The sequence below is a fragment of the Ranitomeya variabilis genome, chromosome 1, assembly GCF_051348905.1.
Source record: "Ranitomeya variabilis isolate aRanVar5 chromosome 1, aRanVar5.hap1, whole genome shotgun sequence".
Lineage (NCBI taxonomy): Eukaryota > Metazoa > Chordata > Amphibia > Anura > Dendrobatidae > Ranitomeya > Ranitomeya variabilis.
Window position 1 is genome coordinate 639137381 of NC_135232.1, and position 14787 is coordinate 639152167.

Consider the following 14787-nt stretch of genomic DNA (forward strand, 5'->3'; position numbering starts at 1 on the left):
ATACAAAACATGGGTGTATTGTCAATACAGCCATATAGCAGAAGACACATAAAGGAGAAAATGCGGCAATGACCAAGTCAGGGGGGGAGCACGCAAATAAACCTTTCGGGTGGCAGCATCAATTCAAAGTATAGAGAAAACGTATGACCAAATGTAGTCACTATGTCCAACTCACATGGCTAAATTGCCCAAAATACATGATCACATATTCATATATACATATAGTCGCTGCTTACCCACTGTGAATCATGTATGGCCTCCCCACCTCACTCGGTCCCCCCGGACGCGCGTTTCGCGTAGCTTTTTCAACAGGGTGTATCCATAGTGTGTCTCATTGTGCTTAAATATCATAAACCCGGAAGTAGAACCGGTGAAATCGGCGCATGCGCAGTGGCGTCCAGAGTGCATCATCCAGTAGGGCCATCACAGTGGGGCGTGTGTAAGAGGCGGAGCTCCACCTTCTAAACACAAGGAGTGTAACACTCCCCACTTGTAAGTGATAGGTCCACGAGAAGATGGCTACGATGGACGACACCGGGCATGCGCACCACCAGCTCCTAATTAAAAGCCCATGGCTACAGCCATTTTCTTAGTGATGAAAACAGACTCGAAAAACAGATCGCCGCAGTGTCCCAAAATGTACGTAAAACCGAAACGCTAGATAGATTCAAAAACGTCCTCAGTAGAGTAGAGTAGAGTGAGATAGTGGGCGGCCAAGGAGACTTAGTTCTTCAGATAAAAGACACATGATGCTTACTTCAATACAAAACTGTAAGGCCATGTGCACACGTTCAGTATTTTTCGTGTTTTTTTTGCGTTTTTTCGCTATAAAAACGTGATAAAAACGCGAAAAAAACGCTAACATATGCCTCCCATTATTTTCAGTGTATTCCGCATTTTTTGTGCAAATGTAGCCTTTTTTTCCGTGAAAAAATCGCTTTGCGGAAAAAAAAGCAACATGTTTATTAAAATGCGGAATTGCGGGAATTCCGCACACCTAGGAGTGCATTGATCTGCTTACTTCCCACACGGGGCTGTGCACACCATGCGGGAAGTAAGCAGATTATGTGCGGTTGGTACCCAGGGTGGAGGAGAGGAGACTCTCCTCCACGGACTGGGCACCATATAATTGGTCAAAAAAAAAGAATTAAAATAAAAAATAGTCATATACTCACCTTCGATGGCCCCGGAGTCTTCCCGCCTCTCCGCTGCATGCTGCCGCTTCGGTTTCTATAGCTGGTGTGCGATGAAGGACCTGTGATGACGTCGCGTGTTATGATCCTAGTGGCAAGGATCGCAAGTTTGACTAGCTAAGTAACTAAACCGACGACCAGCTCTGGGGAAGTGGTATCTGGATTGACCGCAACCTGATCCTATCCGCAAACAACTATAGGCAGCCGTGGAACGTTACCTGAAAATCCTAGACGTCTCTTCACGGCCTGAGAAACTACCTATTCCTAGAGGGAAAGTAAAGTCCTTACTTGCCTCAGAGAAATGACCCCAAAGATATAGAAAAGCCCCCCACAAATATTAACGGTGAGTTAAGGGGAAAGCACAAACGCAGAGATGAAACAGATTTAGCAAATGAGGCCCGCTAACACTAGATAGCAGAAAATAGGAAGGGAGCTGTGCGGTCAATAGAAAACCCTAAGCAAAATATCCACGCAGAGATTGCTCGAGCCCCCGCACCAACTAACGGTGCGGGGGAAGCAACTCCGTACCCCAGAGCTTACCAGCAGCAAGAACTCACATATTAGCAAGCTGGACTAAACTCATCATACACTGAAATCATATTGCAGACTGATGAGCAAAAAATAATCAAACAGAAACTTAGCTTCTCCAGAAGAGACTGAAAACGAAGATAATCAGGGGAGATCAGAATAGCACTGAATACATCGACAGCCGGCAACAAGTGGAGGTGAAGCAGAGCTAAATAGGAAACTCCCTAGTGCATAACGAGGCAGCTGATTCAGCCACAGATCCGCAGGATAACAAACAAAGCCACCAGGGGGAGCCCAAAAACAAAACTCACACAATACCACCTGTGACCACAAGAGGGAGCCCGAAAACAGAGTTCACAACAGTCGCGGTCTTGTGATTGGTCGAGACCGGTCATGTGACCGCTCACGTGACCGCGACGTCATGGAAGGTCCTGAACCACACCGGCATCTATAGGAACGGATGCCTGCAGGTGAGTATAAACATTTTTTTATTTTTTTTATTATTTTTAAACATTCTATCTTTTACTATAGATGCTGCATAGGCAGCATCTATAGTAAAAAGATGGTCACACTTGTCAAACGCTATGTTTGACAAGTGTGACCAACCTGACAGTCAGTTTTCCAAGCGATGCTACAGATCGCTTGGAAAACTTTAGCATTCTGCAAGCTAATTACGCTTGCAGAATGCTAAAAAAACGCGAAAAAAACGGAAAAAAAAAACGCAAAAAAAAAATGCGGATTTCTTGCAGAAAATTTCCGGTTTTCTTCAGGAAATTTCTGCAAGAAATCCGGACGTGTGCACATACCCTAAGATGTTCAGTAGAATCATAAACTCAGGATTGGCAGCAATCAGAGAGACCCAGCTCTGACAAGTCTGACCAAAAGAGGTCTTCATTGATGGATTACAGCTAAAAAGTAATATCTTCAATGTAAAAACAAGGCCAAAGTGACTCAACCATGCATGAAAACATAGGAACTGGGGTGCAGAAAAACGTCAGCACTCAGCAGGTGCTCTGCCCGGATGAGTTAAAATGTGAAATATTTGGCTGTACCAGAAGACAGTTTGTTTACTGAAGGGCTAGAGAGTGGTAAAATAATAAGTATCTGCAAGCAACAATGATCATGGTGGAGGTTCCTTACAAGTTTGGGCTGCATATCATCAAATGGAGTTGGGGATTTAGTCCAGATTAGTGGTGTCCTCCATGCTGTGAAATACAGGCAGATACTTATCCATCATATAATATCATCATTGGGTAATACCATTGGCTCCAAATTTACTCTGCAGCAGGACAAGTATCCCAAACATACAACCAATATCATTAGGAACTGTCTTCTTCAGTGTGAAGAACAAGGACACTTGGAAGTGATGATCGAGCCCTGATCTCATATCATCAAGGCTGTGTGTCATTACATGGAGGGAAAGAAGGATTTGCAAAAGCGACATCCACAGAAAATCTGTGGTTTGTTCTGCAAGATGTTTGGAACAAGCTACAAGTCTGCCTAGACAAAAAATGATGTTTTGAAGACACCAAATATTGATTTGATTTAGATTTCTCTTTTGTTTATTAATTTATTAATGTTGTATTTTGCTAATTAAAGAATAAACTTTTGTTGTAATCTCTATTTTTAAAAGCAGTAATTTTTCCACACCTGGCTAAAACTTTTGCACAGTATTGTACAGGTTTACACAAGGTCTTATAATGCAGGATGTAGGCGAGCTAAACAATGTAAACCCTCTGAGCACGGCTCATTCAATATAGCTGAGGATATCTCTAAGTTAATATAACAGTTTGTTCTGCCATCTATTACTCTGGTGTAACTCAATAATAGTGATATATTTCAGGGTAATCCGAATTACCGAGCAGTAAAGCGCAGATAAGTGTATTCTACTAACATGATAGTGAAATGTGTCAGCCTTCTAGGCTGCTTCTAGTTAAAGAGTCTCTCCCATTTTCTATCACATTCCCCTGGGTGAGAAATCAGCTCCTAAAAATAGTCCTTGGGAGGGTCATCTAGCGACCAGCCTCACAGAAGACATGGTGCAGACTCACAGCCCTTTCTGACTCTGGGAAAGGCCCTAAATCCCGGGCTTGATTGACAGACCAGGTGTGGAGACGTACATGGTGGCCAGGTAGGGTCCAACCTTGGAATGATTTTCGGTGATGGTAATTTAGGATTCGCTGATGGAGACAATTGCAGTGTGTGGAGGAGGCTACATGACTGGACTTGTCTGCATTAATCTTTATGGTATGTTTATGATCCGTATTTCAATGAAACCCTCTTGTAGGAAATGTTACTGAGTTTTCTCGTAAAAAGTGCTTCTGTGCAATCCTGTATATAGCATTGTATACTCGTGAAAGATCAGTGGAAGTCGTCGTACGTGCCGTAAAGGGAAATGTAAAGCTTTGTCGGTAAAGTCTCCGACAGCACGAGCAATTGAAACAGCTTAGTGTGTTTGTGTGTTTTAGTAGCAAAATGTCTCGACAGCTGAAAGTGTAATGGCAGCTGTCCTCTTATGTCATGAAGCCCTGGACACGCACAGACACAACCAGGGGCTGCCCAGTGCCATGCTCACTTATACAAAGACCACAGCCTAATTCATCGCGAGGAATGGCCACATTGTAGGAACAAGTCACAAACTCTTTCGGGGACCGAAAACTTTCTTTGCAGCTGTGGTATAAGTTTTATCAGTTTTATCGTAGAGTTATATTTCAGGGCAGATATGCCGTGTGTTATGGTCACCGTCAGCCTGTGCTGTGGCTTCTTTGTTCATACTAACCCTTTAAGAAATATGATAACAATGCTTTTATTTATTTTTCTATAGTTTTAGGCCAATTAAGCTAATTGCAAATATTTAGCTAACTTGCCCATTTTGGCATTTCATTATTATTTTATTAATGTATTTATACACTTATTGTAGATGAATGTCCTTCACCGATGCGCATGTACTTCTCCAGCTGGTTTATTTTCCTCCTCTCTAATATTGATTTTCTCTCTGTCTGGCAGGAAATTTGTGAGGATATCTCAGATCACGTGGAACAGATCCATGCTCTGCTGGACACAGAGTTTTCCCTGAAGCTCCTGTCATACTCTGTGAATGTGATTGTTGATATACATACCGTGCAGCTCCTGTGGCATCAGCTGCGGGTGTCTGTGCTGGTCCTGAGGGAAAGGATCCTACAGGGGCTGCAGGACAGCAACGGCAACTATACACGGCAGACTGACATCCTGCAGGCGTTTACTAAAGAGGAACAAGAGGCAAGAAAAAGCGCACAAACTATATGCTTCCCACCAACCCAAAATATTAGCTAGGAAGTCATACATGTTCCCCTAATGCATGCACCATAACAGATCTTGCTCTCTATTTACAACTGTTATCCTCATCCCATGACCCTTTTAAATCTAGATGATAATTTAATGATGGCAAAATGGTTTGTATAGGAAACATGTAGCCTTTCTCACAGTTCATGACTACCTGGAAGGCTTCACTCAATCCTTACTGCCTTCCTTTTTTCAATCCTTCTTTTTTTCAATCCTTCCTTCTTTGAATCCTTCCTTCCTTCTGTCCATCCTTACTTCAATCACACTTTCTTTCAATCATTCCTTCCTTCAATCCTTCCCTCCTTCCTTCAATTCTTTTCTCCTTCCTTCAATTCTTCCTATCTTCCTTTTTTCCTTCAGTTTTTCCTTCCTTCCATCTTTCCTTCCCTAACTTCAATCCTTCATTCCTTCAATACTTATTTCCTTCAATCCATCCTTCAATCATACTTTACTTCAATCATTCCTTCCCTTCTTCCTTCAATCCTTCCCTGCTTCCTTCCTTCCATTCTTCCTTCCTTCCATCCTTCCTTCCTTACTTCCCCTCCACTTTTTCCCTTCCTATGTGGATACTGTCGGATAGTGCTTGTGAAAAAACACTTTTCCCATGTACTGGTCATTAAAATTTGCAGCCGTTCTTGAGATAGTAACACTTCTCTTTTGTTTATACCTTGTTTCCTAGGAGACCGACCACCACTGCTCTCTGACTTTTTTTTTTTCAAACTGAATTTTTATTGAAGTTTTTATAATACAATACAAAACAATGCAAAACAATATAATTAATACTAATAGAAGGGAGGGAAGAAGGTAAGGTAAGGAAAGAGGATTAGGAAGGGGAGGAACTGGGAACTAGTAGGGAAATGGGGAAATTAACTACTAAGGTCCTACTGGTAAATGTGCACTCTATATATCCAATTTAATTTCAAACAGAAAGTTAAGTACTGCATGTATCATTAGGGTTCATATGTCTAACCAGTATATTGAACTTAGATTCCGAAGACGTCCTTTAATAGTTGAGTTTGTCGAGGATGATGAAAATTGGCTTGGCTTGTCCTGTTCTAGGTTAATCAACATACATACACATATATATATATATACATGCATCAAGCTAAGGGGCAGTAGAAAAAACGTTATTCCAAATGTGCCATCTCTTGGTAGACGTTATAAATTTGTTCTCTCCCAAAGCAAGTGAGAATTCAAAAACTCTATGAGTAGAAATTCTCTCTATAATATCTGAAATCTTGGGACTATCTTTATGTTTCCCCCTTGAAGCAATCAGTAATTTAGTGACCAATAAAATATGAATAATTGTATGTCGAAATTGGAAAGAAATATCTTGAATATTAAGAGATTACAATGCAAGGTGCAGTGTAAGATTAACATTAAGTTTGGTGATTCTTGAAATGAGCTCATTCAATCCATAGAGATCTTATTACAGGACATTCGCGGCCGGGTGTCAGCTGACTATCGCAGCTGACATCCGGCACTATGTGCCAGGAGCGGTCACGGTACCGCCCCCAGCACATTAACCCCCGGCACACTGCGATCAAACATGATTGCAGCGTTCCGGGGGCATAGGGAAGCATCGCGCAGGGAGGGGGCTTCCTGCGTGCTTCCCTGAGACCCTCGGTACAAGGCGATGTGCTCACCTTGTATCGAGCATCTCCTCCTTGCAGGCCCCGGATCCAAAATGGCCGCGAGGCTGCATCCAGGTCCTGCAGGGAGGTGGAATAACACGCGATCAAAAAGACGGATACAAATAACCATGGTACCGCTGAAAACGTCTTGTCCCGCAAAAAACGAGCCGCCATACAGCATCATCAGCAAAAAAATAAAAAAGTTATAGTCCTCAGAATAAAGCGATGCAAAAATAATTATTTTTTCTATAAAATAGTTTTCATCGTATAAAAGCGCCAAAACATAAAAAATAAATAAATGAGGTATCGCTGTAATTGTACTGACCCGAAGGATAAAACTGCTTTATCCATTTTACCAAACGCAGAATGGTATAAACGCCCTTCCCCCCAAAAGAAATTCGTGAATAGCTGGTTTTTGGTCATACTGCCTCACAAAAATCGGAATAAAAAGCGATCAAAAAATGTCATGTGCCCGAAAATGTTACCAATAAAAAGTCAACTCGTCCCGCAAAAAACAAGACCTCACATGACTCTGTGGACCAAAATATGAAAAAATTATAGCTCTCAAAATGTGGAGACGCAAAAATTTTTTTTGCAATAAAAAGAGTCTTTTAGTGTGTGACAGCTGCCAATCATAAAAATCAGCTAAAAAACCCGCTATAAAAATAAATCAAACCCCCCTTCATCACCCCCTTAGTTAGGTTAAAAAAAAAAAAAAAAAAAAAAATGTATTTATTTCCATTTTCCCATTAGGGTCAGGGTTAGGGTTAGGGCTAGGGTTGGGGCTAGGGTTGGGGATAGGGTTAGGGTTATGGTTGGGGCTAGGGTTAGGGCTAGGGTTAGGGTTGGGGCTAGGGTTAGAGTTAGGGTTGGGGCTAGGGTTAGGGTTTGGATTACATTTACGGCTGGGATTAGGGTTAGGGGTGTGGTTAGGGTTATGGTTGGGATTAGGATTAGGGGTGTGTTGGAGTTAGAGGTGTGATTAGGGTTAGGGATGTGGTTGGGATTAGGGGTGTGTTTGGGTTAGGGTTTCAGTTAGAATTGGGGGTTTCCACTGTTTAGGCACATCAGGGGCTCTCCAAACGCGACATGGCATCCGATCTCTATTCCAGCCAATTCTGCGTTGAAAAAGTAAAACGGCGCTCCTTTTCTTCCGAGCTCTGCCATGCGCCCAAACAGTGGTTTACCCATATGGGGTATCGGGGTACTCAGGACAAAGTGTATAATAATTTTTCTTATAGTCCGTAATCAGATTAGATAGATATAATATACCTTGTTTGTGCCAATTCTTTAAAGATATTCTTTGAATTGCGTTTTCAAATATTGATATAGGGATAGTCCTCTCTGGCTTGCACTGTGTTGAAGCTGGCGAGGCTTAGAAGATAACACGCTCCAATGATCCCGCCAGCTTCAAAGCAGTGCTTGTAAGCTAAATACTGTGCATGTTTGGTCAACAATGCTAGACAGCAGAAAAGTTTTAACATCTCAAGAACGACTAAAAATCTTAATAAACAATAAATTACAAAAGTGCTTGTATTTATAAGCGCTATCCAAAAACACCCATCTCTGAAGGTGGGAATATCCTTTAAATTCACTCTTTCTTATTGCTCCTAAACTATTAGCGCCTTATTCATCAAGAAATTGTCACCCGATTTCTGTAAATAGACTGATGGAAATGTCATAAAAATGTTCTGACTCTTGGTGTTTTACATCAGTTCCAGACAACTCTGCCAACTTTAAGAAAAGTGGGCAGAGGTCGGGCATGACAGGGCATGAAGAAGTATTCATTGTAATTTATGCCAGAAATATCAATCAGTCCCTGACTAGAGTAACCTTTCTGGCCTTGGTGTACAGCAGTTGAAAGGTCTTGATGAATCAGAACCTAAGACCTTATACTTTTGCAATATTTATATAAATTTTTTGTATCAAGTGTAAGATGAATAAAAATATCTAATGTAGTTTAAAATTCTTCAACTCAGAATAAAACGTGTAAATAACTAAGTGTAAACCTTGATGAAGTATAGGTGACACAAAATACCACTGATTGGACCTGTAGTGTGCTTCTTCAGTTTGATCAGAGTGTGATCATTGTGTGATCCAATTTTTTGGATAAGGAGGTGATGGAAAAAAACATTTTCCATCTTCTCCATTGTGTCAGTCCATTAAAATCAGACTGCACATTTCCCACGGATTCCCTGAGCTGCATGGTTGAGTGGGATCCTAATATTGGATGCAAATCGTTCATGCTGCAATTTTTTTCCTTGGACAGACTCAGTCCAAGGAAGAAATGGGCCCCATGGCACAACATTGATTCGAGTGCAATCCATAAGACTGTTGCAAATTAGAACAACTGTCTTCCAGAAACTGCACTATAGCTGTCCATGCTGTGTGTTTGGTATTGCATCTCAGTTCTATTGAACGCAATAGGGTCAAGCTGCAATACCATTTATAACCTGTGGAAGTTTGTGGCACTATTTTTGGTGAAAATCAGTTTGTTTTTTCTTTTTCTTTAAATTCTACATCCTGTGCAGTGATGTCACATTGATAGTGCACGTCACAGTACCTGAGCTTAGTGCACATGCACCGAGTTAGAAGGCTGCGCTCAGTGACTGGCTATAGTGCAGTGATGTCACATTGACACTGCACATCACAGTACCTGAGCTTAGTGCACATGCACTGAGTTAGAAGGCTGCGCTCAGTGACTGGCTATAGTGCAGTGATGCCACATTGATAGTGCACATCACAGTACCTGAGCTTAGTGCACATGCACCGAGTTAGAAGGCTGCGCTCAGTGACTGGCTATAGTGCAGTGATGCCACATTGACACTGCACATCACAGTACCTGAGCTTAATGCACATGCACTGAGTTAGAAGGCTGCGCTCATTGACTGACTATAGTGCGGTGATGCCACATTGATAGTGCACATCACAGTACCTGAGCTTAGTGCACATGCACTGAGTTAGAAGGCTGCGCTCATTGACTGACTATAGTGCGGTGATGCCACATTGATAGTGCACATCACAGTACCTGAGCTTAGTGCACATGCACTGAGTTAGAAGGCTGCGCTCAGTGACTGACTATAGTGCGGTGATGCCACATTGATAGTGCACATCATAGTACCTGAGCTTAGTGCACATGCACTGAGTTAGAAGGCTGCGCTCAGTGACTGACTATAGTGCGGTGATGCCACATTGATAGTGCACGTCACAGTACCTGAGCTTAGTGCACATGCACCGAGTTAGAAGGCTGCGCTCAGTGACTGGCTATAGTGCGGTGATGCCACATTGATAGTGCACATCACAGTACCTGAGCTTAGTGCACATGCACTGAGTTAGAAGGCTGCGCTCAGTGACTGGCTATAGTGCGGTGATGCCACATTGATAGTGCACGTCACAGTACCTGAGCTTAGTGCACATGCACTGAGTTAGAAGGCTGCGCTCAGTGACTGGCTATAGTGCAGTGATGCCACATTGACACTGCACGTCACAGTACCTGAGCTTAGTGCACATGCACTGAGTTAGAAGGCTGCGCTCAGTGACTGGCTATAGTGCGGTGATGCCACATTGACACTGCACGTCACAGTACCTGAGCTTAGTGCACATGCACCGAGTTAGAAGGCTGCGCTCAGTGACTGACTATAGTGCGGTGATGCCACATTGATAGTGCACATCACAGTACCTGAGCTTAGTGCACATGCACCGAGTTAGAAGGCTGCGCTCAGTGACTGGCTATAGTGCGGTGATGTCACATTGATAGTGCACGTCACAGTACCTGAGCTTAGTGCACATGCACTGAGTTAGAAGGCTGCGCTCAGTGACTGACTATAGTGCGGTGATGCCACATTGATAGTGCGCGTCACAGTACCTGAGCTTAGTGCACATGCACTGAGTTAGAAGGCTGCGCTCAGTGACTGACTATAGTGCGGTGATGTCACATTGATACTGCACGTCACAGTACCTGAGCTTAGTGCACATGCACTGAGTTAGAAGGCTGCGCTCAGTGACTGACTATAGTGCGGTGATGCCACATTGATAGTGCACGTCACAGTACCTGAGCTTAGTGCACATATACTGAGTTAGAAGGCTGCGCTCAGTGACTGACTATAGTGCGGTGATGTCACATTGATAGTGCACGTCACAGTACCTGAGCTTAGTGCACATGCACTGAGTTAGAAGGCTGCGCTCAGTGACTGACTATAGTGCGGTGATGCCACATTGATAGTGCGCGTCACAGTACCTGAGCTTAGTGCACATGCACTGAGTTAGAAGGCTGCGCTCAGTGACTGACTATAGTGCGGTGATGTCACATTGATACTGCACGTCACAGTACCTGAGCTTAGTGCACATGCACTGAGTTAGAAGGCTGCGCTCAGTGACTGACTATAGTGCGGTGATGCCACATTGATAGTGCACGTCACAGTACCTGAGCTTAGTGCACATATACTGAGTTAGAAGGCTGCGCTCAGTGACTGACTATAGTGCGGTGATGTCACATTGATAGTGCACGTCACAGTACCTGAGCTTAGTGCACATGCACTGAGTTAGAAGGCTGCGCTCAGTGACTGACTATAGTGCGGTGATGTCACATTGATAGTGCACGTCACAGTACCTGAGCTTAGTGCACATGCACCGAGTTAGAAGGCTGCGCTCAGTGACTGGCTATAGAGCGGTGATGCGCGCTATTGATGTGACGTCAACCATTTGTACATACTCTAAAGAGCAATCTGTAGGATTATTATCTTCATTTAACGGGACACTGAGTTCGGGTCAAAATAAGATTAGAACATTTTCATGTCCTAAATTAAAATCCATTTTATCTACAACTAAATATATATTTTTACTTTTAAATACATATTTTTTTTTTCTTCTCTGTGTCTTCACCTAGAAATAAGTACAAAGGAAAGTATAAGTCTATACTGTGGGAGGATTTGGTGAAAAACATTAGTATTCAGTATATAAATGGTATCTTGAGGTCTTATGGATTGATAGAATATATCAAACAGTGAACTGAACTCTTTTTTTTTTTCTTCCAGGATAGGCTAGATGCTCTCACTGAAGTGGATGGCTCGGGTCAGTTGACCATTAGATGCCCCCCAGATTATCTCTCTCTAGATTGTGGGATCACAGCATTTGAGTTGTCAGACTATAGTCCTAGGGAGGAGGACACACCACCTCCTCCTGCAAAGCCATTAGAAGATTGGACATACAACGCTATGCAACAGGAGTTTCCAGATCTGGTTAAGGGTCCAGGCCTGCTGACTGTGATTTCCAACGAAGACGTCACCCTTAATGCTGAGATGGAACAAGACTTAGCTCCTAAACAGCTTGATCAGCCAGGACAGCAGTCTCTTAAATTGTTCACGCCCAGCGAAAGCACCACACCAAAAAGACCTCTTCAAGAGAGCAGTGATCATGGAGGAGATTCCCCTACACGTCCATCCTTGCCAAAGAGGGGACTGTTTCTTAATGATCTGACTAACTGGGCACCAGCAGACAACCAATCATCCAATGAACCTAACTCTCCTTTGCCAGTGTGTCCCACTTCCCCCCCAAAACACTTTGGTCTTATTCCGACTCCCACATACTCCTCAGTCCCATCATTTCTTTCAAGTCAAGTGCTTGAAGACGATGTAACCAAACAGAATATGGCATCAAGAGAGCACTACAGTGAGGAACACCAGGACCTAGATGGTAGAGAGTCATCCAGCAATTGTAATCACTCGCTCTGCAGCACACCAAATGGAAGTCAGAATCAGGATAACAGACTGCTGGATTCATCTCCACAGGAATTAGGGCCAGACAGTTGGTATGGGTCAGATGAGTTCCTGGCATTACCACCACATTTACACCAAGCAGACCTTCTTGCCTTGCGCCTAGGTAGCCTTTCGCAGCTGGTGTCTCCAACTCCTGAAGAGCCCCAACCAGCACTGCGGGATGTAGAGGACTGGGAGATAAGTTCAGGCTCTGAGCTTGGGCCCAGCTCACCCCGTTGTATCTCTCCTAGTACATCCAGTGAGATGGCACTGTATCTGAATGGCAGTGGGCGATCAACACCACAGACTGGCGCTCCAGCAAACAGTGTACGACAGAACAGAGCAGCACTTATACAGAGGCTAATGTGGGATATACAGAGACAGGATAATGATCGGCATGTGTGGGAAAAAATCCAGGTAAGTGTACCATTCATCAGATCATGCAGGGGGACATTTAGCATTTTGTGTTTTGCCACTTTAAAGAGGACCTTGTCAAATATCTGAATTTTTATAGTGTAAATACCACTGTTGTCCTGAGTCTGGGATTGTTTTTTTGCTCCTACGTCCCTCTGATCCTGCTATATGTATCCCTCTTCCTTTTTGGATCTTGTATGCAAATTCAGTCTTCATAGGAAAGAGGTTGTGATCCTCCAAGGGGTTGACCAGAACTAGGACAACCCTTTCTTATTCTTCATGTTTAGCCCCGTTAAAATAAAAACACTGATATTTACGTCTCATGCCGGTGCCGTTCCCAGGGCATCACTGTCATCGCCTTCGGATGTACAGTGCAGACCATAAGTTTGGACACACTTTCTCATTTAAAGATTTTTCTTTATTTTCATGACTATGAAAATTGTACATTCACACTGAAGGCATCAAAACTATGAAATAACACATGTGGAATTATATACTTAACAGAAAAGTGTGAAACAACTGAAATTATGTCTTATATTTTAGGTTCTTCAAAGTAGTCACCTTTTGCTTTGATGACTGCTTTGCACACTTTTGGCCTTCTCTTGATGAGCTTCAAGAGGTAGTTACCAGGAATGGTCTTCCAACAATCTTGAAGGAGTTCCCAGAGATGCTTAGCACTTGTTGGCCCTTTTGCCTTCACTCTGCAGTCCCGCTCACCCCAAACCATGTCGATTGGGTTCAGGTCTGGTGACTGTGGAGGCCAGGTCATCTGGCGTAGCACCCCATCACTCTCCTTCTTGGTAAAATAGCCCTTACACAGCCTGGAGGTGTGTTTGGGGTCATTGTCCTGTTGAAAAATAAATTATGGTCCAACTAAATGCAAACTGGATGGAATACCATGCTGCTGCAAGATGCTGTGGTAGCCTTGCTGGTTGAGTATGCCTTCAATTTTGAATAAATCCCCAACAGTGTCACCAGCAAAGCACCCCCACAACATCACACCTCCTCCTCCATGCTTCACGGTGGGAACCAGGCATGTAGAGTCCATTCGTTCACCTTTTCTGCGTCGCACAAAGACACGGTGGTCGGAACAAAAGATCTCAAATTTGGACTCATCTGACTAAAGCACAGATTTCCACTCGTCTAATGTCCATTCCTTGTGTTCTTTAGCCCAAACAAGTCTCTTCTGCTTGTTGCCTGTCCCTAGCAGTGGTTTCCTAGCAGCTATTTTACCATGAAGGCCTGCTGCACAAAGTCTCCTCTTAACAGTTGTTGTAGAGATGTGTCTGCTGCTATAGAACTCTGTGTGGCATTGACCTGGTCTCTAATCTGAGCTGCTGTTAACCTGCGATTTCTGAAGCTGGTGACTCGGATAAGCTTATCCTCAGAAGCAGAGGTGACTCTTGGTCTTCCTTTCCTCATGTGAGCCAGTTTCTTTGTAGCGCTTGATTGTTTTTGCCACTGCACTTGGGGACACTTTCAAAGTTTTCCCAATTTTTCAGACTGACTGACCTTCATTTCTTAAAGTAATGATGGCCACTCGTTTTTCTTTACTTAGCTGCTTTTTTCTTGCCACAATACAAATTCTAACAGTCTATTCAGTAGGACTATCAGCTGTGTATCCACCAGACTTCTGCACAACACAACTGATGGTCCCAACATCATTTATAAGGCAAGAAATCCCACTTATTAAACCTGACAGGGCACACCTGTGAAGTGAAAACTATTCCCAGTGACTACCTCTTGAAGCTCATCAAAAGAATGCCAAGAGTGTGCAAAGCAGTCATCAAAGCAAAAGGTGGCTACTTTGAAGAACCTAGAATATAAGACATAATTTCAGTTGCTTCACACTTATTTGTTAAGTATTAGTGTTAATTCATAGTTTTGATGCCTTCAGTGTGAATGTACAATTTTCAGTCATGAAAATACAGAAAAATCTTTAAA

At 43.1% G+C, this 14787-nt stretch overlaps 1 protein-coding gene across 2 annotated transcripts in view; it reads left to right on the plus strand.

Moving 5' to 3' along the window:
• AKAP6 (A-kinase anchoring protein 6) overlaps positions 1 to 14787 on the plus strand; it is a 633848-nt gene that overhangs the window by 196636 nt on the left and 422425 nt on the right. For both annotated transcript variants that reach the window (XM_077261103.1, XM_077261107.1), the window contains exons 3-4: positions 4728 to 4979; positions 11710 to 12846. In XM_077261103.1, the coding sequence (XP_077117218.1) occupies positions 4728 to 4979; positions 11710 to 12846 (1389 nt within the window). The remainder of the gene's footprint in view (positions 1 to 4727; positions 4980 to 11709; positions 12847 to 14787) is intronic.